Genomic DNA, 23,729 nt, shown 5'->3' on the forward strand with positions numbered 1-23,729 from the left:
ACACTTGCATCTTCCCGTTCCCGCCTGACCGCCTTCCTGTTGAACACAGGGTTGTCTCTCTCGTTATTTGCGTTGTGTTGTGGCCATTGTTTTGGGTTCGATTTCTATGGCGCGGTCGCGGTCGCGCCAGGTGGAAGCACCACCTTCCACCCCTTCGTACTCTTCATCCCTGCCGCTGATGAAGGAAGGGCTAAATGGACCTGGCTCGAGTTCCGGTGCTTTTGGTCAAGTTCTCAGGAAAACAACAAGTCCCGTGACTCGGCGAGTGACCAGGAGTCAGAGTCGGGAGCATCGTCGACCGCTGATTGATGATGAGGACGACGCTGATCATCATCTGGTTAATGATGCGGTTGCCTCAGGCAAGCAGGGGCTTGCGACCGGTGAGTGAATGGCTTTTTATTCGCTTCTCTTCATCTTTCTCTGTATATCAAAGTAGAGGGTGTGTGGTTGTTGCTGTTGTTGCATACGGTCGGTTGTCTTTGTCGTATTCATGCTGGCTCTCCTTTGTTCTGCCTTGAGTCTGTCCCGAACCTCTTGCTTGATCTTCGAGCTCACTTTCTTTTCGCTTTGTCAGCCCTTGATGTTGTCGTCGAGGAATCCCCTCAAAAGTCGTCGCCCCTGAAGCCGATGGCTACGCGGCCTGGGAAGGAGAATCAGGCTATCCCTGAGACACCGGAAGATGAGATCAATATTTCCGGAACCACTATCTTACCCTCGGAGCCGGACTTGGACCTTGATCTGGGAAAGATGATTGAAGTGTTCCCCAAGTTGTGGGATGCGGCCGAGGACATGCTGGAATTCTCGGTGCCCAGCCCTTTCGAATTGCTCGAGTTTACCAAGTTGCTTCAGAAGCTGAATGATTCCCAAAGTTTGGAGAGCTGGCGGCTGGCTCGACAAACCTCCAACCTCCGACAGGAAGCTAAGTACTTCGGAAGTCAGCCGTACATTGACGTCGAGCTGGTTGATGACATTTTCAAATCATCGGCAATAGTGGCTGAGAAGCTACATGAGATTGAGGGCCAGTGGGATCCGGCGCCAGCCTTGCAAAAAGCTAATTGTGCGCGGTTTGTCCTCGATATTCTCGTGTGCAAACCCGAATCAACTTCATCTCTGAAGCAGGCGATCCGGATCCTTGACAGCATTTTTCCTTTGCCTTTCACAACCAGGCTCGTACCAGCGGGCCAGAAAAGATCTGCGGGTGATAGTTCGTTGGAAAAGGAGACCTTTGATCTCGCTCTAGAACTGCGTACCCAGTACACGATCATGCAGCTGGAGGAGAAGTCTCAGCACGATCCGGATTTTGAACCTTCCAGAGTGCTGGAAGAGTGCTTCTGCATTGAGTTGGCGACTGAAGAGGGATTAGTTCTCCGAGGCTTCGAAACTGAGGCGCTGAGAGGTCCTAACGGAGAAATCCCACCAGAGCTTGCAGCTGAGGTGGCGTATCGCTACCAGGAAATGGTGGCTCTTTGCCTGGTGGAAGACACCATCGACATTGAGGGGCTCAAAAAAAACTACGGATGGCGGAAGTTTGTCCTACGCGCTGCCCAATGGGTCTGTAAACGGACCGACGAGATCAATGCCGATATGCGACGACCGTTACAAACTTATAAGGATGTCAAAAAGGTGTTCTTTGCCAGACCTAAGACGCGCTATAGTCTGGGCAGCACGTTTTCTTCGACCCCTAGGACGCGAAACTCAGTAACGCCGTCAACTGCCCGGCATCCGACGCAGTCTATTCCAGGAACTGCCACGACATCCGGATATGCTGCTGTTACGCCCTCGCTGGCTCGAAACGGCCTGCGAAATATCCCTGGCAGTGTGGTCTCGGCGCGAAGTACTCGGTATAGTGCCACTCCTTCCAGCCTTCGGAATGAGTACCATACCATACCCGAAACTCAACCGGTGGGAAGAAATCCTCATTGGGAGTCTGGGGAGTCTGCGAGTCCCGAGGCCCGCAGATCGATGCACTTAGAATCTCCTGTTAGACCGTCTGCAAGATCCCTGCAGAGGACTACTAGATCTCCTGCCGAGCACGATCTAAGTCGGACCCTCGTAAGCCCAGAGGTTCAAAGACAAATGCAGCCGGAGTCACCTACACCACTATCTGGAAGTATGCAGCAGGCTGAAGAAGTGAATGGCTCTGATACGCCGCGCATCGAACAGCAAGCCGGAAGGTCGGAAAGAGCTACCTCAAAATCTGCCGAGCCTGCTAGGTCTCCAGCACGCGCAGAGCCCGTGCCTGCCGTTAGTAGACCGGTAAAAAGTGCCAGTAGTACTATCGAAACAACCCGGGCTACCAACAACATTCCGCCAAACACTTTCAAGAAGCCTCCTTCTGTAGGCGGAGAACGGAGGAAACCCCTCAAAGCCAAGCCGTGAGCCTTCCTCCTGCTGTATGTGTTGTCCTCATTCTAACGTCCAGAAGAATGTTCCTAAATCCAACCGCCATGGATCGATTGCAGCAACGACAACAGCAGCTCAGCGCTGGCACCGAAAATCGCGGAGTCTCCCGACAGACGGAGCCTCTTCCCTCAACAAACCGTTCCGGGAGGCAGCAGTCCACCTCAGAAAAAAGTCTCGAAAATCGCCAGGTAGAGCGCCCGAGGGCAAACACACGGGAACCGGCCCCCGAGGAACCGTCCGAAATCCCAGCATCGCCTGATATGACGTCGACATTTATTCAAGATGAGGTCGAAATCGAGGTGACTAATGGCCAACTAGACATTGGAGATCCTGGGGAGTCTCAGTTGGAGAGATCCCATAGTCCTTCGTTTGTTCGCAATTCCCGCCCATCGTCCCTTCGAGAGGAGGCGTTGCAGCAATCCAGGCCCGGTCAAGCAGATGACACGAACGACGATGTCAGCCAGGTATCAAACGTGTCTCACGAAACACCCCCACGGTCTACGGCTGCGCCTCGAGATTCACGTGCTCTGTTCATTGACCGACAGGCTAATGCCGCACGCGTGTCCCCCATCAGTCAGGGACTGGATCCACGAAGCGTCGAGCGTCGGCGCAACCAGACATCCCGCAAACGTGGGCGTGAAGCCGATGAGGTTCCTGAAAGCGATGCTGAGTTCGAGCACGACGACCGCGAGGTATCAGTAGAGCGTCAACGGGCCAGAAAGCCGATCCAGCCACGCAGCAAGCGCGCTCGACTGGAAATCCAAGAGGAAAATGCGACGGAGAGCTCGGGCAATCACGCTCAAGATAGGCACGCTACTCCACTTAGAAGGTCGACTCGACCCGCTCAATCGGTCTCGCCAAATTCACCATCCGCCTCGGTCCCTTCCACTCAAAAAAGCAAACCAGACAGGCGGCCTACAATACGCTGGGAGCTTGGGCAATCAAAGCGACTAGCTAGGCTTATTGGGCAGCATGGACACATTTGTCTAAGGGGCACCATGTTCAACTGGGAAAAAATCAGAGAACTTGACAGGATCGAGCCTCTGCAGCCAGGTGAAAAAAGGTTCACTAACAAAACTACGGTGCAGATCAAAGACAGAGCACGGAATATGAAAATATCAGCAATAAAGTACGCGAAGCCACTCAGTCGCCTGTTAATGTTCATGGGCTAATAGCGCACAGAAATGGCAAAGAACTCTCCCCTGGCTGGGACGGCGTCACCGTCAGTGCATCAGTTTATGATCAAATAAAGCAGCGGTAGGACTTGGCTTAAATCACATTACGCCGTTGAGATGCCGTGGCCTTTGGTCTGGCTTGGGCAGTCGTCTGGTAGTGTGGATTATGGTTTATGATGAATTTCTTATACCGTTTCGGTGTCTCTATTCTTTTCGGGTCTGATTACTGTGGTGAGCGAATCAGCAGGGTTCGTCAAGGTTGGAATACGACTAGCCTTTTGGGGTTTGGCGACTTCGTCTTTCTAATCTTCTACTGGCCTTGTATGGTAGCGCGCATACCAATCTGTTTTCTGATCTTTGACTAGTAGTTTTCACACATCGGATAGCATATTTTGAGGACAATACAAATGGACAAACGTACGACGTCAAATGCAGTCAGAAACCAAAGCTGCGGCGTGGTCACTCTCGTGGCTCTGCCTATAGACGACGACTGGTTTCCTTCTGCCCCCGATCCAAAGGCCTCTCCCTGTATGAGTAGATCACATCCCGTGCTGTAGGCTCGACAGTATTCCGTGAGTGTACGGGTAGTCTGCAGGGGGTGTTCCGATTGTGATTCTTGGTGTGGGATGGAGAATCGAGGGGTAGTGGTTGGGGTGTTGGGATTAGGATTGAATAGGACTTGCTCGAGAGGGAGATTAGGGTTGTTGTGATATAACAAGTATCTCTGGGGTTTGTATTGTGTTGTTTGGCTGGAGGCATGGAAGTTGCATCTGCATACATAGAGCGTACGTATACAGGGATTTACAGTATAGTGCCTCTGTATGCTCACTACCATGCACGCATCCATCTCCCATGCTCTTTCCCAGTCGGAACGGCCTAGTATACCGGAAAGAACGATAAAAAAAAATCAAAAATCAAGCACACCCTCCCACAGCCTCGAAAACCACCTCATCCACCAACACATCCCAAACATACGAACTGCCCGGCGACGTACACGACCCCGTCAGCGTCAACACGTCCTCCACCCGCCGGCCCGTCCGCTTATACGACCCGCGCACCGTCGTCCACTCGCCCGTCGGCTCCAGCAGCTGCGAGACGATCGCCCCCGTCGTCGCGTTCGCCCCGACGTACGCGTCCACAAAGCAGTATTCCACCCCCGAGGGCCCCGGGATCTTGATCTGCGCCGAGAAGTCGTACACCGTGCCGCGCTGCAGGCCGGTTAGGGTCTGCGCGATCGAGTGGCCCCGGTTGCCGTAGTCGGTTTTGAGGTCGCTTTCTTTGCATCAGTATGGCATGTAAAGATTGGGGATAGGGGGACGGGGGTGGGGGGATGAGATGCTCAAGGGTTAGGGAAGGGGCGTACAGGTAGTACTCGCCATCGTAGGCGGCGGTCGCGTTCGTGACGGTGGCGATGTTCACGTTGGGGACGGTGGTGAACCACGGCGATAGGGTGCCGGTTTCAAAGGAGGGGTTGGTGAGGAGGTTACATGACATCTTGTTCTGTGATGTTGTGGGGTTGAGTCTGGAGATGTTTTTTTTTTTTTTTTTTTGGAGGACTGTAGTGGTGGTGGTGGTGGTGGTGGTGGTTGTTGCTGTCTCGAGCAGAGGGCGCTTCTTATACTCCCGTCGACATCATAAGTTACTCCATACACTACAAGTTAACTCCCCCGGAGTCCTTCAGCCTCCACCACACAAGACCCTGATTGATTCCCACCGGATCGAGCGGGAACCCGGCAGTCCGGGACGCCTGAAATGTTCTATATTCGGGGAGCACTGCAGTCTACATACACCCTACAGCGCACTAGAGTCACGGGTACTGTACTGTACCTCGAGATCGGGCTACTCCACCGTGGCCTCGTATCGTGGCTCCCTTCATTGGTCATGTTTAAGGGGCCGAGGGGGCGCTTCGTCGCGGCGGTTTACTGCAAACTGCTACCGTTCCATGGCGAAGCTTGGGTTTTCCCATCCGATGAGGAAGGGTCCCGGGGGCTTGCCGGTGCTTGATTAGTAGGTTGCATTGGCATTGGCATCAGGGTATAACCTATAATTACTAGGTCCTATGAATAGATGGTGTGGTCTGAGCACTCCCTTTCATGACTGCATGGTTGCTCCATCTGCTCTATCCATGCGTTGACGATCGTCTTTCCATTGTTACACCCGCTATACTTCAGGCTGAATGCACCATTACACCCTCGTGGCAAATCTACCGACTTAGCCACCAGATTTGTCATGCGTGGCTTTCCTCGGGGTTCGACATGCCAGATGATGCGTAATCTCAAAGTACTGGCTTCTCTCTTGTTGGTTCGGAAATAGAAAAACGAAACGGAACTTACATTCAGATTAGTGATGCTAGCATTGGACGGTCGCTCACTTTGACCGAGCAAGCATATGATCATGGAAGGGTCACTTCCCCTCCCTGCTTCTATTTTTGTGTTTTCCTATTTTTATATATTTTCTTCTAATTACAAGGAAGACTGCAGTGCGCACTGCCAATGACTCCGTGGTAGCGATAGTAGGTACATGCGAACCGACCCGCGGTTCTTCTCGAATGTCAATCAAGGGTATTGTAAAAGCTTTACACTGAAGTGAGTATTCGCTACCATCCGTGCCGGCCATTGCCATCGCCCGTCACCATGCGAAATGTCGTTAATAAAGCAAGGTGGCAAGGATCGAGACTAGCAAGCCACCGACCAGCGACCCGTGGCCCGCACCCGCGTCCAAGGCAGCCGCAGCGCCTGCGCTGGCCGAGGGGCTTGCAGATGCACTTGACGAGGCGACAGCGGCCGAAGAAGATGGAGAATTCGACGCGACAATCGCGATCGACGCGGCAGTGGCGGTCGCCGAGCCCACCTGCTGCTGTTGCTGCGCAGCAGTCATGGTTGGCGCAGTCAAGATGACGCTGGGGATAGATGTCTTGGCGCTGCCTTCCGCGTCACTGCCGACACTACTGGCAAGCGCAATGCCAGTCTCGACCAAGGTTGGGTTGACTTGGATGTTCGCCGCAGAGTCCGGCGTGTCCGGTGCGGTTACGATGACAGAGCCGGCATCATCGCGTTTGACGTTCATGGAGTCTGAACTGACACTCCAGGTGTCAGAGCCGCCGCCTTTGGGGACATAGTTAGCTGCTGTACATGTTGTGGACAAGGTAAAGACCTACAAGTATCAGAGGGAAACCCAGCACAGGGCGTATTGCATCGCGCAGCTGGCACCTCAAACTCCGAAGAGGGTAGTTCGTCGCCGCAGTAGCATTGATTCCCGTCGTGCACAGCGTATACGGTCTGATTACGCTTGTCGCAGGTCTGTTGGCAGTATCCGAGGGACTGGAATTGATAGGATCCCGCGAGAACTAGCTCGCCGGGTTCACTATAGCAGCCGACAAAAGAAGAGGCAGACGAGAGGGCGGCGAGCGACACAAACGCGAGATTCCGGATGCTCGTCCGAATCATCTTGTCGGTTGATGGTGTAGAAGCAGAACAAAGGCTGGGTAAAGAACGTGTATGAGATTTGGGCAGAAAACTCTGAATCAAAGAGTGGATGTGCGCTTGACAGGAGGGAGAAAGAAGAAACAGATGGCAAAAGAATGATATGGATGACAGGCAAGGTTCCAATTTTCATGGGCGGAGTCAACCTAAATATGATCCATCTTTAATATGCCAACGGATGGAGACGAACCAACCGAGATGCACCTTCTCAAATGGCGAACCAACCCCTTGGGGCAGCATGCAAAAATCGGCGGTTGAAACCCAGCAGAAATGCCGATCTGATGATCGCGCGTACGAACGCCTCTCTTCTGTCCGGATTCCATAATGGTTCGTTAAGCGATCGTCGGCTCCGCGCCGGCAGCGTTTCGGACGATCCCTTGCTGTGTTGAGCCAACTAAGGCTGGTGTTTCATCATTTGTCCTCTGACTCCTCCCAGAAAGGGTCGAATGAGTGATGTAGGGATCAACGCGCTATTGGTTTCTGAGACCACCACGCGATGACTAGCGATTGTCAGTTGGTGGGATTTGTGGGGAGGCGAACCCATGATGGATCCTGAAGTGGATTCCTATTAGCTGACCAGAATGGCACAAAATGGGGATGTTCCTGAGTCCCGTTTCATCGCTCAATGATCAACGCGACAGAATGTCGGTTCCATGGAAGCTTAAACGGAAGCATGCCAGATGAGTCGTTGGGCAGGGAAACGTTCAAGAAATCAAAGGATAGATAAAGAAGTAGGTACAGTACGAGGGTGGGAAGGACGAAAAGAAAAAGGGAGGACAGCCAAGTCACGGGACCACCATCATCATTTCTCCAACTTCATTATGAGTACCAAACCTTCCTTCATCAATCCGCATGTCCTTCATCATTCATCATTCACAACACACCTACGCAATGCGATCAACCCTTTTTTCTCCGTCAGCGCTGGCTGTTGCTCTTGCAGATTCTCCTGTTGTGCTACTCCTGTCGATCCTCACAAGCTTGACAGCGCCACAATGATGCACTGACATTTTAGTCTCGGCTTCCATCGTCATCATCAAAGGTTAAAAAGAGCCTTCGCTACTGCCCTCCATGCTTCCAGTAGATGGCTTTGGCCGGTTTTGCAGACCAACAAAATCCCACTGCAACTTCTGCTTCACTAAACTCGGAGTTGACTGAAACAGCAGCCGATCCCCCTATCCACTCAACCTGCAGCAAAACTTCATCAGAGCTAACTTGAAAGTTTTTGGTTTGGCGAATCAACAAGAACAATAACTAGCAGCCTGCTTCCCATGATACGTGAGACTGCTAGTCCTTCTTATCACCGATTTCGAGATTCAACCCCGCAGGAACAGTGGCTCTAAAGTACCTCACCGCCACTCATAATACGCCATCGAATGCCACCAAACCTTCGGTTGTTATCGCTTTGCATGAAATGCGTCCTAGTTTCTGGAAAGACTTGCCCTCTCAGGAAATCCTGGCGCGGCCAAATCCGCCTTAGCCGATAGCCGACTTATCGCGCCGGCAGATACAATGAGGGGGCTGCCTTCGACACCTTGATTGCGCAACCCGGCGATAAGATAACTCAATCCATTGCGTTGTGGCTTAAGCTACTTCCCCTCATTTATAATGGATCCAACCCCCTTGCCAATGCGATTGTTCTTCTTCCCTGCGAGTGCTGCTCTGCTGTATCTGAACCATTGCTCATGTATCAGCTACTACCGGTCATTGTAGGGCTGCTAGCCCCGTCCGTTGCGTCTCTCAGCGTTCCGTCGGCGCAGCAGCTCCTCAACTCCTGGTCCTCTGGAGAAAGTAGCAATCTTTGCCCATTGGCGACTAAAGTCGAAGCCCCGGATGACGGCTTCTTTTCCTCGGTCAAGTTTGTTACCGACGATGCAGTGAAGTCGCGACAGGTCGACCGTCTGTCGCGAGCAGTTCAAGTCCCAACCGCGATTGATGATTACATGAAAGACCCCTACGATGAGAAATTTGCTCCATTCCTTGAATTCCACGAACTCTTGCAAACGCTGTTTCCTCTCCTGTAAGTTGGGAGATCCTCTCCGGCCATGAGCATGAGTGTCTCCTAACAATCGCTTGCCGCAGCCACTCCCACGCCCGTGTAGATCACGTCAACCGCCTAGGGCTAGTCTACACACTCAATGGCACCGACGACAGCCTTAAGCCGATTCTGTTCCTGGCTCACCAGGATGTCGTACCAATCAACGACCCCGCCGACTGGACCTACCCTCCATTTGCCGGCCACTTTGACGGCGAATGGCTCTGGGGCCGTGGTGCCAGCGACTGCAAGAACGTCCTGATCGGTCTCCTGTCGGCCGTGGAGGACCTGCTAGCTCAAGACTGGCAGCCCACGCGCAGCGTTCTCTTCGCCTTCGGTTTCGACGAAGAGTCCCACGGCTTCCTCGGCGCCGGGAATATCTCGGAATTCCTGCAGAAGAAGTACGGCCCAGACAGCTTCGAATTCATCCTCGACGAAGGCGGCATGGGCCTGGAAACCTTCAGCGACAACAACGACCCCAACAAGCTAGCCAGCGCCACCGATGATGACGATGACGGAGTTATCTACGCGCTCCCCGGCGTCGGCGAGAAGGGCAGCATCGACATCGTGCTCTCCCTCGCCGTGCCCGGCGGCCACAGCTCCGTGCCCCCGCCGCACACGGGCATCGGCATCATCTCCGAGATCATCTACTCGCTCGAGCGACAGGACCTCTTCATCCCCGTGCTGGACGAGCGGCACCCGTCCCGGCAGAAACTCGAGTGCCAGGTGCGCCACTCGCCGGCGCAGGTCGAGCCGTGGCTGGCCGCGGCCCTCCGCTCCGCGGACCACGTCTCCCTGGCCGAGAGGCTGGCGGAGTCCCGCGGCGACAAGTTCCGCTTCATCCTGCAGACCTCGCAAGCGGCCGACCTCGTCGCGGGCGGCGTCAAGTCCAACGCCCTGCCTGAGAAGATCTCCGCGCTGGTCAACTACCGCGTGGCGCTGCACCAGACCCCGCAGGAGATCCAGCGCCGCGCCGTCGACCTCATCGGCCCCATCGCCCGCAAGTACAACCTGAGCGTGACCGCGTTCCCCGCCAACAACGAGGTTGACACCTCCCTCAACAACCACCTGACCCTCACCACCCTCAGCGGCGCCCTCGACCCGGCCCCCGTCAGCCCGACCGACCTCCGCACCGACCCCGTCTGGGCCCGCTTCTCCGGCATCACCCGCGCCGTCTTCGAGTCCGTCCCCGCCCTCCATGGCAAGACCGTCGTCGTCAGCGGCGACATCATGACCGGCAACACCGACACCCGCTTCTACTGGCCCCTCACCCGCAACATATACCGCTGGAGCCCCTCCCGCGCCGGCCGGGCGGTGAATATTCACACCGTCGACGAGCGCGTGGGGATCGACGCCCATTTGGAGGCCATCATGTTGTACTATGGTATGTCTGTCCTTGGACGTTGTGGTTTCTTTCCCTCGATGTGGACCTTTGGACCTGTCGGTGTCTATTTCGCATGTATGAAATGATAAGCTAACTCTTTGATTCCCATTATACAGATCTCATTCGCTCTTTTGATGCTTGGGAAGGTAGTCCGGATGAGGTCTCGCTTGAATTGTGATGGTGAGGCGAGAGACAGGCACCCCATGCAAGCGCGAGAAAAACAGTATATATACTAGACCCTGGTTTTGACTACGGACACCGGCTCAAAACCAGTTCGGTAAGATTATGTCAGTATCACAGGGAAGAAAACTTAAGTGATATAGGCAGCAGTGTGACTTTAGCCGCGGTCATTGACAACTTTAAGTTCGTCCAACGCTTGCAATGCATCATGATAAAGATCAGTTGACGCGGACAGCCTCCCTACAATTAATCCAACTACTTGCCGTATCAGGCAACATCCAACTAGAATCCAAGTACCTGCGGTTACCAAGTAATATTTGCAGTCCTGCAACAGCTCAGGCAAGGGAACGTATATACTCTGCGCGCCATAGCCTTCAATTGCGCCACCGGGCTGACAACTGAAAGCATAGACTTGGCCTAAAGATACACACAACGGTCGGGTAACAATGTAACAATTCCAAAAATAAATGCATAGCGAGTGACCGGCACATCTGAACGAATGGACAAAACAGGTTGGTCCGCTCCAGGGAACCAAAGAAGGCTTCGAACAGAACAGGTCAGTCGTACAGACCAAGAATAGATGGGTGTATATATAACGGTGAGTAATTCAATTGCCCTGATTGAGGAGCAAGAGGGCGAAGGCGCCGCCCACAACGGGTCGGGCGATGAAGGTGATCGATGGATAGCTACAAATGTTAGCCGGAATGGTTCTCAAGGGACAGAGAGTGGTCTATACTTACTCCCCTGTAGTGGTATCATAAAGATCCGTAAGCGCTCGATTGGTGGGAGTAACATTGATCCAGTTGGCAAGGAGCTGGATGAACATGTCTCTCGTGCTGGTGGACGCGACGGCGGCAGCGAACAGCTCCCAGTCTCCTGTATGATGCTTTAGAATGATATCAACATATAATCTTCGAGTTTCCTCACCCTTGGTATATGTGTGTCGCGTATCCAGTGGTACTCCGTACGTATTTTGTACCGTCGGATAGAATGCGCTCTGCATTTCGTATACTGACTTGGGCACCAAGTCCAGTCCCAACTCGCGGTCGGCGTAAAGGTTGTACAAGAGACCTATGAATTCTAGTTGTTAGTGACTTCATTATAGGATTATAAAAATCCGACCTCACGCACCATGAGAATTGTTTGCGCCATATGACAACGTTGTATGGGCAGGGTTGGCATTATGCGCAATGCCAATCTTCTCCCACTGCCGGATATATCGGTGAGAGATTGTTGTATAGTTCGAAGCATCAGAAGAGTGAGCTGTTTGCTTGCTGATGGTGGCCATTGCCTCAATGCCAATGATTCCTTTCAAAGCCAAATTCGTCTGGTTGCTATAGACTGAGTCAGCATTTGCTTGCAAACGAGTCGCGGGAAACGCACGCTAGACTTCCAGCAAAGTCGTCAGTGGAAATCTGATTTGACGGGTACAGGGCATCTTCGATCAGATAGCTTGTCCATACATTCAGCATATCGTAATGTGCTTCAAGGTAGGACGTATTGCCGGCTCTCTGAGCGTATGCCAAAGACATGATAACCATGTTTCCGCACTCTTCTAGGGGCATCGCCTCATCCTTGCCATCTGCATGACCAGTAGCATTGGGATAATTGCTGCCGATATCATGCATTGCATAAGAGTTGGGATACTTCCCAGATTCCTGGAACTCGTAAAGGGGCTTCAGCAGGAGGTCAAGAAGCTCTGGGTTGGTGTATAGGAATATCGGATGGGCTGGGAATATGACATCAACAGTGTTAATGTTCCCGTCGGAAGAGATCTCCTTCATGAAGAGATAAGGATCTGCGATTGTTCCACACAGTTGTGTTGCACCAAATGCTTGCCGAACCGTGAGCGAAGTGATTGTCAAATAGTCCTGGCCAGCTGCTGCTAAAGAGTCGGCGGCAATCTTGTCATCTAGCTCGGTGGAAAGAGAAGAAGACGTTCCGTAATCATTGTGGAAAAAGTCCAGCTTTGATCGTGGATTGTTAGTTATAGGAGCACCCGTGAAGTTTCAGCCAGGACTTACAGCTTCAGGACCATCGCTGAAATAGCTTGTCCATAGCGATGGCAGAGGTGCGTAACCCTTATCAGTCCCATTATACTGCATTGCATCGGTTTGAGCCAGCCCGATGGAGAACAATACTCCAACGGAAGAGTCAACTGACCCCAGATCGTGAGCAAACGCGAACACCGGCCAATTAGTCGATATTGCGCGGTAGTTGGCATCCTGAGAGTTCCCTAACGTCCCGTTTGCCGAGAAAGCCCCTCTGACGTCGACATCTATACCAGATTGATAGGTCATGCTTTCGTTCTCGTCGGTCGCCCAATACCACTCTCCCCAATCCGCCTGGTCGCTCGTCTCCGAGAAGGCAAGCTGGGTTTGACGGCTGACCTTGTGGTACGCGACATTGTTGCTGGTGGTTCCGTAGTCCCATGTTGCAGTTGCGGTGCGGTCTCCCGAGGTCCATTCTACTGCATGTCAGTTATCCGGAACCAAATGTACCAGATCTAGTCTACTTTGTCCTTGCAAGTGTTACTTACCCGCCGAGATATCTGCATAGACTTGCACGTCATGAGACGCGCCGTCAAGCGATTCAATTTCCACATCGACGTACGAGAAAATGAGCGATTGTCTTCTCAAATCATTTGGTGTAATGGGCGATAAGAAAGTGATGTTCATCTGCACTTTGTCGGCCACATTCATGGTAAAGATGCTTCTCGTAGACGTGTAAACATAGGAAGTCTGGTTGACTGTGGTAGTTCCTGGCAACCCCATCCAAGTGTAGGTGGTGCCATCGACACGAACCATACCAGCCCAACCGTTGATTTGTCCACTGTTTTAGATTGACTCTCAGTCAATCACACGTATTGATGGTAGAAAATCGCATAATGGTGCAGGGTAAAGAAGTACTCACGCCCAAAATGTTGGCCATTCCCCGGCCAGGTACCCTCCATTACCTCCGTCACTCCCCGCAGCAAGCCAAGTGCTCAGATACGGTGACTTGACTGCCAAAGGTAAAGCTGGGGGTCGAGCAGGAGAGAATACGGATGTAGCCCCTGCAAAGGAGACCAACACCGTCACCAGTAACCCTAATATGAACCGCGTCATTGTGATTTAGCCACCAGGTACTCAGACTAGGAGCATAGCCCTCCTTATAAAAAAAATCGCCTCTTTCCTCGCGCAGCAAAAAGGGAATGACAAAACAAATTAAATTTTGCAGCGATGATGGCGAATGTGGAGTCCGGAATGCTGCACTGGAATGTCAAGGACGTTTGAGCACAGGATCGAGCCAGCATACCAGCGGAAAAGGAGGGGCTATTTGAAGGACGATGCGATTCAAGGTAGACACGTCCTGAAGATTGCGTCAATCTCAATTAATCTAGCATGTTTCAGCGAAAGACCAAGAGATGCGTGATGCAATGCCTTCAGCCGTCGTCTGACCTCACAGTCCCCCAAGAGAAGTGCTCCCTCCCCCCCACCCCATGCACATCCAAATCTCCGACCAGTTTTCTTCGCCGTGTCAAATATGGAGAAGCTCGCTGGCATGAAAGCCATGGCTGAATGTGACCAGAACTTACCATGCAAGCTTTAATTAAGGCATCTGGTCTCGGCCGCTCTCTTTCATGCGGAACTGGGGCTGCAGAACCCCCTTAGGCCAGAAGCTAATCGGCAATCCCGGCATAAAGTGATCAAGCTGTATGGAGGAATGCTTAAAATCTGGTCCAGGTGAGTCTTGGACTGAGGCTCGAACGAATGTAGACGTGCTGAGTGATAGTCAGACTGAAGCCCAATTCTTAGCATTTCGGGGGCAGGTGACTGACTACCTCTTGCAGCAGGAAACTTGAACGAGTGACGATATCATAAGTTCGAACAAACAATAAACGATAGATTAAAGTGGTGACACATGATGCCAGTAAGTTTGATGAAGAGGGGGCAAGAACTGGAGCGAAATGGATAAGGTGCCTTTCGGTGGAGTAGAAAGGAGAATCCCCGAGGAATAATTGGAGATGGACGCGGAGAGAAGGAATCCCCGTCTTCAGCGAACGGAGACGACAGTTTGAAAACGGCAGGAAGTGACATGGTTCATACATGACTAGCATTCAATAGTTTAGTAAATCTGAAGGGGCCGGTTCTCTGCAGGTAAGATTACCTCCGAAGAAAGTGCGATGCCCGTGATCTTGCTCTTTGGCTGGCATATCGAATATAGACTGGATACTCGTTCGTCCGTCCGTCTGCTAATCGATAATGCAGCATGCGCCAAAGTTCGCTCTCTAGTAGTTGAAAGTCTAATAGCTCAGTGGGTATTGTGACCGAAGGTGGTGATGCCATCATGTGAAGGAGAAGAGAAGCAGAGTAGTTCGGGGAAATTTCCCCTCATCCAACTTTTTTAGTGGATCCCCCCTGCGTTCAGGAACCGGGGAAGAGCTGCACTAAGTGGAACAGGGAGATGAGATTCCAGGGGATGATGCAGTGTGATCCTGTCAAACACCAGGATGGCTGCATGGTCGGAGATAGGCGGAAGACGAGGATGGAAGGATGGATGGCTTGATTCGACTTGACTCGGATAGCGACAGAGTTGGGTTGAACTCAAGACTCTTTCTTTCATCCTTCCTCAACTTTGAGCACTTGGGGCAAAATAGACTCTTTCCTCGCCCCAGATTCTTCCGCCATTTCTCCACCTTTCAATCTCCTCTTCGGAGAAATTCCGTTCAGCCTAATATTGCGGCAACTTCACTCCCTCCCTCCAACAATACGTCGTGTGATATATTTGATGCATGACCGGTGACTACCTCCTCCAACCCCAGAGGCACTTGAGAGTCCAACTCGGTCCTATTTACCCTGGAAAATCACGGGATTGGAGCATTGTGATCTTATTGACATCTGCGATAGTTCCCAAAAGTATGTGTTACTTGAGTTCTGTATCAGGGTAGAAATTGTTTGCGATCAAACAGAGAAGGTCGTGATTTTATCATGATAAGTCATTGCTACCACCCCTTTCTCTTATGCATCCACGAGAGAGAAAAAAACACATTCCCTCCTCATGTTGGGATAGGTCGTCTCTTCCATGAGGATACTTTCCTTACAAAAAACATATCGATATATCCGTGTCTGCCGTCGCACCCATAGCTGTCACTTAGTCCACGTATCCATGCGCAACGAAACATCATCTCAACATCTGTCTTGAAGACATTGCCAATGAGCACAGGGTCTCCATTATTAGATGCCTGAGTGAGGATACACCAGCTAGAGTATCATCATCATCATCATCATCATCATCATATAATCATCATTCATCACACGTCAAAAGTAAGGGAACTAGTATCTACTGTCCCTTCCGGGAAGAAACAAGAACAATCCAACGAGCAACCTTCCCCAAGCCACCCAAAATTTCAACCGCGGCCAACAAGAGTCTTGGAGCTGCGAGCTAGCTCGATACAAAATTCGCCCCATTCGCTACCTCCACTACTTGCCAATACTTCTTCCGCAATGGCGTCTTCCAGCCGCTCGCGGTACCGCTGCCGGAACTCGTTCTTGACCTTTTCCAAGTGCCGTGGCTCCCAGTGAAGCCGGACCAGTCGTGAGATGAGGAGCTCGGACCGCTCCTTACCTGTACGTGACTCGCGTAGTGCTTGGTGTAGAAGTAGAGCATCACGCATGGGCCGATTGATTGCCCCGTTCAGTATATGTGCAAGTGTCTCACCCTGTAAGATGGATTAGCGAAGTGGAACTTGAACGGCGGTATGGTGAACTTACGACGAGATTTTGCGACTTTTCCATCATGGCTCGAGCGAAATTGCGCTGGTAAACCTTCTCGTAAGCGCGTAGCACTTCTCGAAGATGAGGATCGCTTCGCCGGACGATGATATAGATCATCGCCGTCTCACCCCCATGGCGCGAAACCAAAGCGCGATGTAACTCGTGCACATCTCGCTCAACAAGTTCTGGATCAAGTGGATCTCGATCGCTCTGTCGAGTCTCTTCGAGAGCAAGCAGGACTGCCAACCGGAACTTATCTGCCTTGAGTTCGGCTTTCATACACTTTTCCAGGCTATCCGAGTACCGTGAATCCCGAAAGCATTCTTTGATCTCACTGATTTCGCCATTTGTCCGACCGAAGAGAGACTCAATCAAGAGTTCACGCCGAGATGTACTTGACTGGTAGTAGCAATTTGCCCAATAGGCCTCGGACTCCCAACGCCCCAAAGCAGTAGCATAGCATACTTTACCAAAAGTGCTGTTGCCCAGAGTCAGTCTGACGTGTTTCGCCAGGTTCACTCCCTTTCCGTGGACTTTGACGTGCTTCTTGTACTCCTTGCGCAGATCCAGAATTTCATCGCTTGTCAAGTGTGGCAGCACTTTGATCAATGTCTTATTGTCGACATGTCGCGTGTGTGATAGAGCCTGTTGCAAGGCTAGGGCATCGGGCCCCGCATCGTAGAAGGTAACACGTTTTCGACCGCTACTAGGGGCTATCACGACGAGAGCGTCAGGTCCGGTGGACCCATGTCGCTCGTGCCGTACTCGGCTACTCTCCCGTTTCACACGATCGAGTTTCAACTCCTTCTCGTCCTTACTCTTCTTGCGTCTGTGTTCTCTCTTTCCCTCATCTGAACTAGTGCCCACTAGCTCTAGGTCTGAGACGCCATCATCGTACCGTGACGAAATGACGATAGGTGATGGCATCGGCGATATACTTTGGTAAGTCCCTTTGTACGGCTCCTGGAGCGGGCTGGCCGGTCGTTGGGTTGGATCAGGGCCAGCAACTGTGAGATTATGGGCCGATGATACGGAGTGGCTATGAGGTCGGCCAGCACTTCGGTTCCCAGGCGCAATCTCCACGTACTGCGGACCGCTTTCCTGACGACTGGTTGGAGTTTTAGGAGGTTGAGGAGCAGCCGTATATTTGACCCCACTATAGGGCGGATCATTCGCCTGTGTACCGCCGCTCTTCGAGTATTGAGGCGCCGCGGAATACGTGACCGGCTTAGTAGCATTTTGCGCGGCACTTTTGGATGAGTATTTCACGTTGGGATCAACTTGTGCATATTGAAACGGGGTTGGAGCAGCATATGAAGGCTTAACTGCCGCATCACTTGATGCGGAGCGTTGATGGGCTGAAGAGCCCACTCCAGCTGCGTATGTATTGGCAGCAGACACCGACAGCGGACGACCATTCTGCGGTGCATAAGGGTTCTGTGTCGAGCCTGGATCGACATATCTGTACGTGGGCATTGGGGCTGCAGCGGTTGTGGCAGGCATCTCAGGCTGAGTAGACCCGGCTGGGAATGCACCAGGCATTGCTTGATTGGGCCTCTGAGGTAATGGAGGTACAAACCCCGGGCGCTCACACTCAGGTATCGGTGCCCATGTAGATGGTACAGTAGATGAAGCAAGAGGAGGATCACTGTAATGTGAAGGTTGAGCGTGAGGATGCTGAGATTGCGCAGCATATTTGAAAGGGTCGGGTCTGGCATAGCTAGGGTGACTACTAGGAACCTGCTCTTCGATGCCATCCCCAGAGCGTGATGACGCACCACCTGGGGGTACACCCGGATTGAGTGCACCGGACATCATAGCACCACCATGGCGCGGTGACGCAGTGCGACTTGTGCCTTTGTAGCCGTAATAACTTCGCTCCAGGTCATCATCAGGAAGGTCACCGTAAGCAAGCGCATCATCCTCCGAGTCCGAGTACGAGTTTTCCGAGTAACTCTCGTAGCGCGCATCGCGGCGATGGGCGGAAGAGGAATATCTACTGTCGCGCTTTGCACCTTTGCTTTCGCCCGAGTCAGATTGGTAGTAGTAGTCTCGACCGTGCTCGATGCCTAAGTAAGGATCCCGGCTATCAGAGCGGCCATAACGAGAATTGAACCGGTAGGAGTCACCTGGCGCAGCACCTCTGCTCCTGGATCTGGCCCTTAACTTCCCATCCGCCGGAGCGGAAGACAAATAATTGCGGTCAAGGGTCGGAGGCCGTCGACTGTCGCGAGATTTGGAACGATCGCGGATACGGCCGCCTGGAGACTTGGAACGGCCTCGCGACCGTGGGTCGCCCACCTGCAGTGACATGGATGAGGAAGCTAGGAACCGGTGGCGACGGTGATTAGAGATCAGTGCTTGCGAAGAAGAGTCCCTCCAGGCTTGAGAGTAAAGGGTAGAAGGTCAAAATAGCAGACCAAAGTGCGAACAAGTGAAGTACCAGTCGATAGGCGGAGTCTCAAAAGTGCGATCGTCTAGTGTGGAGCACCGAGGAATTAACGACTGGGAAGGGCAGATATGATGACAGGAACGGGGGACCAGATCGAAGAGGCAAAAGGGCAGTAGACTCAGAAGAGAGATTAGGTAAATGTAGGTAAGACTAGGTGACAGTGTTTGACTCTAGTAATGTAAATGGAGGGCAAGGCTGCGTAAATTGCAGCGAGTGATCATCAAGGGTTTCGGTAGTTCAGCTGAGCAACAGCAGCTGAAGTCAATCGCGTCCGCATGAGTAGCGAGTTAGTATTCGCCCGCGGGGCTGCGCGCACCGCCTTGTCTGCCTTTTCTGCACGCACACACAAAAGTGCAACCAGGGCAAGAGACTACCACCAGCAGGGCTGATGCGCTTGTCCATATTTGTTGCTGGCTTTTCGCGCCGTCAACGTTAACGACCATGCGACACGGCGACAGCAGGACCTACTCGGTACGGAGTACTAGACTATCTAAAGACTGAGAAGTGTTGCCCTCCAATCGAGTGGCCTGCGACCCGTTGGAGCCGCACACCGTCTTCTGCAGCCTTGAAACCCATTCACGCTGATTGCTGGTCCACCCTGGGCGGCGGCAGTCTAATCATCATCTCATGTTCGTAAGAGAGCTTGGGGTCCGGAATCCACCCGCCTGGGCCCTCTTCCCCTCTCCCCCTTCAAGCGTCTGCCGGGACTAGCGCTTCGTATCATTGATTCGTTAGAGTCTTTGGAGGGTCTCATGCCCACAATTGGTCCTTTGCTCCTCGTCTAGTCAACTGGGCTGGGCTGATCCACTTCTAGTCGGGTGGTCATCTTCGAAAAGAAAAAAAAGAGGGATGTTCTTGATGACGGTAATAAGTACTCCCTACATGCATTCATATCCAAATTCATATTCATGTAGTTAGTGATATCTCCGCCCGAACAGAGATGACATCAACACTAAGCTAGCAAACTATACCTGGACACCGAAATATCTACACACAGCCTTATTACCGAAATGAGTAACCAAGTTCACGGAGTTTGGCGTGCATTACCCGCTATAACAGCGCCGAGCCATCATAGTACAGTAATAGGCATGATACAAACGTGCTAGAGCCTTGGCAAGCATCACAGGTTATGGAAGTAGCTTGACAAGACAGATTAACATAAAGGGACCAGAAGATCATCAGAAGTACAAAGAAGGAATGGAATTGGGTATGACTTGTGGACAACATGGGTAACAGATTCAGGATGAATGACCAAGCAGTCGGGTACTTGGTCGAAAGTGCCGCAGTAGCGCCGGTACGTGAAAATATGGGTTGATATTGCATCAAAGAGTAGAGGGGTTTAAAGAGAGTATGGAACGTGAGATAGTGTACGCGAGAGACCTTGGCCCAGCATTTCTCATCGGCAGTTTCGGCTGAATCGAGAGACCGGCGGTTTCTCTTCGCATCATGAACAGGGAAAAACAGTTCACAAGATCGGGTTGTTAATAACCAATGCTGTGGCTGCAACAAGCAAATATGAGAAGATGGTGGTAGATAAATCTCAGACAATTTAGCAGAATGCAAGCCATATTTAACGGCTGTCGAGAGTGCAGTGGTTCACTCAAACCGACGGAGATCGGGCCCAGTCTTCCCGCCGTATACCTTATTCTGCGCAAGGTCTTTGGAAGGAGCAGGAGACGTGGCGACATGACGGTTGAGCCGGCTGGTTCTCCATCTTTCATACCAAACCACACGACTCGCATCCCGAAGCTCGACCCGCCAGTCATTGAAGACAGCCTCCTTCAATTTGAGGAAATCGCAGTGCTCTGGATTGTATGGGTCGGCAAATCCCCACGGAAACTTGCGGCCAATGGGCTCATCTGCAGACTTCAGCGAGTATGGATCGGGAGACAAAGTGGTAAAGGGAAGCAGCTGAGGAACGGCTTGGGACTCGGGAGCGTTCTGGTTGGGTTCGGATGGGGCGGAAGACCTAGAGATTCCCTCATCATCGCCAGGCTCTTCCTCGTCGCCGCTTTCTGAAGAAGTATATTCTTCCTGATCTTCCAGAGTCAAGATTTCCAAGGGGTCTATGTTGACCTTTTTGAGACTTTCCCAGACTGCCTTCCTCAAAAATGCCATGTGCGCTGCAGTAATTGTGTCGGCTTTGCTGATGACTGGGACGACAGTGGTCTTTCCCACCATGGTTCGTAGGACTTGCACATCCAATCTTTCATCTAGGATGCCGATTATGGTTGAGTCGGTTGATCTTGGAGTCCCTTGCGCTGCTCTTTCGGCGGCCGCGATGTTCTGACCCAAGCGTACGGGATCGAGAATCAAGAAAGTGCAGTGTATGTGCGTGTCTCGGGCGTTGGGCGAGCGAATGACCTTCGTTTCCTCCCTCAGGGTTTCCTCGAATTTGCTCTCCAAGAAGCCTGTTACACCACGTAGTTGGATATCAACAACATTCTTCTCCAAGCCCGGCGAGTCCCAGAAAGTAAGGCCTACGCGCTCACCGTCGATTTCAGTCTCAAGATAGGAGGACGTATAGCCTTCACCTGTTGTAGACAGACTCTCTTGATCTTCCAGGTCACTCGGCTGACGATTTAAATGCTTGCTAGGAGGCAGCTCCAGGGACTTTCTGAGAAATTTGAGGAACGACGTCTTGCCCGAATTACTTGCGCCCACAACAAGAACACTGACACAGGTCAGTAAAAAGTCTCGATAGACATCCGCGAATTGGTGACAGCTTACTTGTACGGAGTAGGGTCTTTGCGACGACGTAGACGACGCGGGTTGTTGACAGAACTTGCAGCGCTGCTTACATAGCTATAACGTCCACGGTTTGCCATGCTTTCGGCGCGCGCGTATGGATCGCTGCTCTCTGGCTTCACTGGCGTACTCATCGTACTGCGGGACACACTTTGCGGACGGGCCACAGGAGACTGGGTGGGAGGCGCTGCAGTGGTGTCTCGTGGTGACTCGCCGCCAAAAGTGTCCAGGATTGGAGCCGGAGACAAGCTTGGAAGACGGGGAGGTTGGTGGTATAGCATTGATGCGCGCTGAGGTTGAGAATCCGCTTCCGTCGGTATATTCTTGCCACCTTTGCTTGCAGACGGTCTCCTCTCACCCAAGAGTTCAATTGATTTGGAGCGACGAAGGAAGCTTAAAGATGACGCTCTGCGTTGATCCTTTGTCTCTGCGGCGACAGCGGAAGGGTCAGTCCGAACCGGAGTCCGGGGTGTTGTTGATGTGCTTGCCATTGGGTTTTATTCTGGGTCACCTCTGCGTTCTCTTATCACTTGACTGGCTGTAACACGAATGGGGGGGCAAATGGCCAAACAGAAGTGGGGTCACTGGGAATGATGCGTGTCTCAGATATAGTCAGTAATCATTCATTCACTTTAACAATCCCGAATTTGCTCTCGGCTCAATCTAGACTAGAGCCACAAAGGATCCAAAGGGTAAATTCAGCTAGAGGGGTGGTGAATTGCAGTCAGTTCTTGAATTCTTAAAGCGGTGTTATCGCACGGTATAATATGCGCTGCACCCCCTGACCGGAAGACTCATTGTTTTCAACGGATCTCCTGTCCACGGGTTGCGAGATGATGAACGTACCTGATTTGCTCCAGTGGCTTCGCTTTTCTTCTAATCTCGCTTGCACTAACTCCTCTTCACCAAACGATGGACAACGGACTAGAAGAAGAGAGCAGAGAGAACCGACACAATTATCAGATGTCTGCGCAAACGCTTGACCCGAAATGAGACGAAAAGTCGAGCGACCAAATGTTTATTCCAATCGACTTACACAAGCCCAGCAGGTGGATCGTCGAATTGGAAGACTTCGCTACCGCGAGTGTATTGTACAGCAAGCAATATGAAAACGAAGGCCAGCAAGCAATATGTCAGCACTGCGGTTCGATCCGACCAGGGAATCTTTGAAAGTGATGCTTGCTCAGCAGCGTCTGACTAAAGCGGCGCATACAACTGAAACGGGAACAAAATGAGAAGAAGGGAAAGGGGACACAAAAGGATATGAAGGATTGGGCCCGAGACCGAGAAGAGCGGCGCAAAGGATGATGGAGCTGAGGATAGATGATGATCGGCCAGTGAAATTGGACAAAGGCGATGCTGTCTTTATCCGGACTGGGCTGATGTCGTCGGACTGAACCTTCTGCTTCGCAGAACAGAAGCTCGACTGACAGATACACTGCAGTGCAGACTTGCAGCACGTTTGCCTTTCTCCGGGACAACTGGACTTTTGGACCTGCCTGAAGTCTGTCTGGTTTGTGAGAATCGGAACCAATTATTTTGTGTCGGTTTGCTTCCCACGTTATTTCTTTTTTTTTTCTCTCTCTTTATTCCAAATCTGTTTTCGTCTTTTCTCTAGGTATTTTTGCACGTCTACAAAGGCGGAGAGAAGCTTGAGAAGCTTTTGAGCCGGAGGAAATTCAGGGGCAAAGCGGTAGCGAAGCTCGGTCTCTTCCAGACTCTCTGCCTCTCAGCAGTGCAAGTTGGTCTAGTGCAATTTGGGGTTAGTGAGCACTGGGTTGCTTTGCTAGGGCAGATTGTTTAGCCTCTAAACTGTTGGGGTTTTAGCTTTGAATTGAATGGATGCTGGAGGGGCGAGCCGTTGGATTGATTACAGCTAACTAAATTAGTACCTGTCTCTTCTCTCCTACCTAAGACTCTGATGTTGTACGACCACAAGTTTCCGTACGTGTGCAGTGGTAAGCTTCTATTACCTGGAAATGAGTGTACAGTCTCCGTAACTGAAGAAAAGCTCCAGGCTCATACGGAATGAAGCTCTGCTAATGACTGTGATTCCTTCGCAATTGGAATGCTGAGAGAACAGCATACGTCGCGCTAAGATGGCTGGTTTATCTCGC

The 23,729-nt window shown here is 51.9% G+C and overlaps 9 protein-coding genes across 9 annotated transcripts; 3 read left to right on the forward strand and 6 right to left on the reverse strand.

The window, feature by feature from the left end:
- Positions 1–106: 106 nt before the first annotated feature.
- BO82DRAFT_429792 (uncharacterized protein) lies at positions 107–3,989 on the forward strand (the record flags this gene model as incomplete). The annotated part of the gene is made up of 4 exons (XM_025640571.1): positions 107–380; positions 575–2,375; positions 2,426–3,532; positions 3,586–3,989. The coding sequence occupies 4 exons, from the start codon at positions 107–109 to the stop codon at positions 3,662–3,664; spliced, it is 3,261 nt and encodes a 1,086-aa protein (XP_025495051.1). The 3' UTR covers positions 3,665–3,989.
- On the forward strand, positions 3,497–3,989 carry BO82DRAFT_389860 (uncharacterized protein). Its single transcript, XM_025638479.1, has one exon. The coding sequence runs from the start codon at positions 3,752–3,754 to the stop codon at positions 3,941–3,943; it is 192 nt and encodes a 63-aa protein (XP_025495052.1). The 5' UTR covers positions 3,497–3,751; the 3' UTR covers positions 3,944–3,989.
- Positions 3,990–4,492: 503 nt separating this feature from the next.
- BO82DRAFT_429793 (carbohydrate binding domain protein) lies at positions 4,493–5,128 on the reverse strand (the record flags this gene model as incomplete). Its single annotated transcript, XM_025640572.1, has 2 exons — positions 4,942–5,128; positions 4,493–4,850 (listed from the first exon to the last, which is right to left on the reverse strand). Exons 1-2 carry the CDS (start codon positions 5,070–5,072, stop codon positions 4,493–4,495), a joined length of 489 nt encoding a protein of 162 aa, XP_025495053.1. The 5' UTR covers positions 5,073–5,128.
- A 1,065-nt stretch (positions 5,129–6,193) lies between these two features.
- Positions 6,194–7,115, reverse strand: BO82DRAFT_211585 (WSC domain-containing protein). The gene is made up of 2 exons (XM_025630706.1): positions 6,736–7,115; positions 6,194–6,682 (listed from the first exon to the last, which is right to left on the reverse strand). Exons 1-2 carry the CDS (start codon positions 7,022–7,024, stop codon positions 6,225–6,227), a joined length of 747 nt encoding a protein of 248 aa, XP_025495054.1. The 5' UTR covers positions 7,025–7,115; the 3' UTR covers positions 6,194–6,224.
- Positions 7,116–8,403: 1,288 nt separating this feature from the next.
- cps1 (Gly-Xaa carboxypeptidase) lies at positions 8,404–10,756 on the forward strand. The gene is made up of 3 exons (XM_025630707.1): positions 8,404–9,077; positions 9,140–10,476; positions 10,593–10,756. The coding sequence occupies exons 1-3, from the start codon at positions 8,743–8,745 to the stop codon at positions 10,652–10,654; spliced, it is 1,734 nt and encodes a 577-aa protein (XP_025495055.1). The 5' UTR covers positions 8,404–8,742; the 3' UTR covers positions 10,655–10,756.
- Positions 10,757–10,952: 196 nt separating this feature from the next.
- Positions 10,953–14,022, reverse strand: gta1 (glutaminase GtaA). The gene is made up of 8 exons (XM_025637834.1): positions 13,570–14,022; positions 13,196–13,488; positions 12,681–13,123; positions 12,040–12,623; positions 11,788–11,990; positions 11,584–11,727; positions 11,397–11,532; positions 10,953–11,342 (listed from the first exon to the last, which is right to left on the reverse strand). Exons 1-8 carry the CDS (start codon positions 13,761–13,763, stop codon positions 11,264–11,266), a joined length of 2,076 nt encoding a protein of 691 aa, XP_025495056.1. The 5' UTR covers positions 13,764–14,022; the 3' UTR covers positions 10,953–11,263.
- A 1,736-nt stretch (positions 14,023–15,758) lies between these two features.
- Positions 15,759–19,027, reverse strand: anxc4 (annexin ANXC4). Its single transcript, XM_025632161.1, has 2 exons — positions 16,410–19,027; positions 15,759–16,357 (listed from the first exon to the last, which is right to left on the reverse strand). Exons 1-2 carry the CDS (start codon positions 18,723–18,725, stop codon positions 16,046–16,048), a joined length of 2,628 nt encoding a protein of 875 aa, XP_025495057.1. The 5' UTR covers positions 18,726–19,027; the 3' UTR covers positions 15,759–16,045.
- An 821-nt stretch (positions 19,028–19,848) lies between these two features.
- On the reverse strand, positions 19,849–20,323 carry BO82DRAFT_211649 (uncharacterized protein). The gene has a single exon (XM_025630708.1). It carries the CDS (start codon positions 20,185–20,187, stop codon positions 19,915–19,917), a length of 273 nt encoding a protein of 90 aa, XP_025495058.1. The 5' UTR covers positions 20,188–20,323; the 3' UTR covers positions 19,849–19,914.
- A 137-nt stretch (positions 20,324–20,460) lies between these two features.
- Positions 20,461–22,103, reverse strand: aspE (septin; the record flags this gene model as incomplete). Its single annotated transcript, XM_025631135.1, has 2 exons — positions 20,461–21,538; positions 21,595–22,103. The coding sequence occupies 2 exons, from the start codon at positions 22,101–22,103 to the stop codon at positions 20,461–20,463; spliced, it is 1,587 nt and encodes a 528-aa protein (XP_025495059.1).
- Positions 22,104–23,729: the final 1,626 nt, after the last annotated feature.

Source organism: Aspergillus uvarum (assembly GCF_003184745.1).
Source record: "Aspergillus uvarum CBS 121591 unplaced genomic scaffold BO82scaffold_9, whole genome shotgun sequence".
NCBI classification, from domain to species: Eukaryota; Fungi; Ascomycota; class Eurotiomycetes; order Eurotiales; family Aspergillaceae; genus Aspergillus; species Aspergillus uvarum.

What these genes read in the sequence shown, in the direction of transcription:
- BO82DRAFT_389860 (XM_025638479.1), top strand. Translation starts at nt 3,752, where the DNA reads ATGATGAATTTCTTATACCGTTTCGGTGTCTCTATTCTTTTCGGGTCT.
- BO82DRAFT_211585 (XM_025630706.1), bottom strand. Translation starts at nt 7,024, where the DNA reads ATGATTCGGACGAGCATCCGGAATCTCGCGTTTGTGTCGCTCGCCGCC. An exon ending in TGGGTTTCCCTCTGATACTT is followed by an intron (nt 6,683 to 6,735) that starts GTAGGTCTTTAC and finishes ATGTCCCCAAAG; the next exon opens with GCGGCGGCTCTGACACCTGG.
- cps1 (XM_025630707.1), top strand. Translation starts at nt 8,743, where the DNA reads ATGTATCAGCTACTACCGGTCATTGTAGGGCTGCTAGCCCCGTCCGTT. An exon ending in CAAACGCTGTTTCCTCTCCT is followed by an intron (nt 9,078 to 9,139) that starts GTAAGTTGGGAG and finishes CGCTTGCCGCAG; the next exon opens with CCACTCCCACGCCCGTGTAG. An exon ending in GGCCATCATGTTGTACTATG is followed by an intron (nt 10,477 to 10,592) that starts GTATGTCTGTCC and finishes CCCATTATACAG; the next exon opens with ATCTCATTCGCTCTTTTGAT.
- gta1 (XM_025637834.1), bottom strand. Translation starts at nt 13,763, where the DNA reads ATGACGCGGTTCATATTAGGGTTACTGGTGACGGTGTTGGTCTCCTTT. An exon ending in GCGACACACATATACCAAGG is followed by an intron (nt 11,533 to 11,583) that starts GTGAGGAAACTC and finishes AGCATCATACAG; the next exon opens with GAGACTGGGAGCTGTTCGCT. An exon ending in TATGATACCACTACAGGGGA is followed by an intron (nt 11,343 to 11,396) that starts GTAAGTATAGAC and finishes TAACATTTGTAG; the next exon opens with CTATCCATCGATCACCTTCA.
- anxc4 (XM_025632161.1), bottom strand. Translation starts at nt 18,725, where the DNA reads ATGTCACTGCAGGTGGGCGACCCACGGTCGCGAGGCCGTTCCAAGTCT. An exon ending in AAAAGTCGCAAAATCTCGTC is followed by an intron (nt 16,358 to 16,409) that starts GTAAGTTCACCA and finishes TCCATCTTACAG; the next exon opens with GGTGAGACACTTGCACATAT.
- BO82DRAFT_211649 (XM_025630708.1), bottom strand. Translation starts at nt 20,187, where the DNA reads ATGCAATATCAACCCATATTTTCACGTACCGGCGCTACTGCGGCACTT.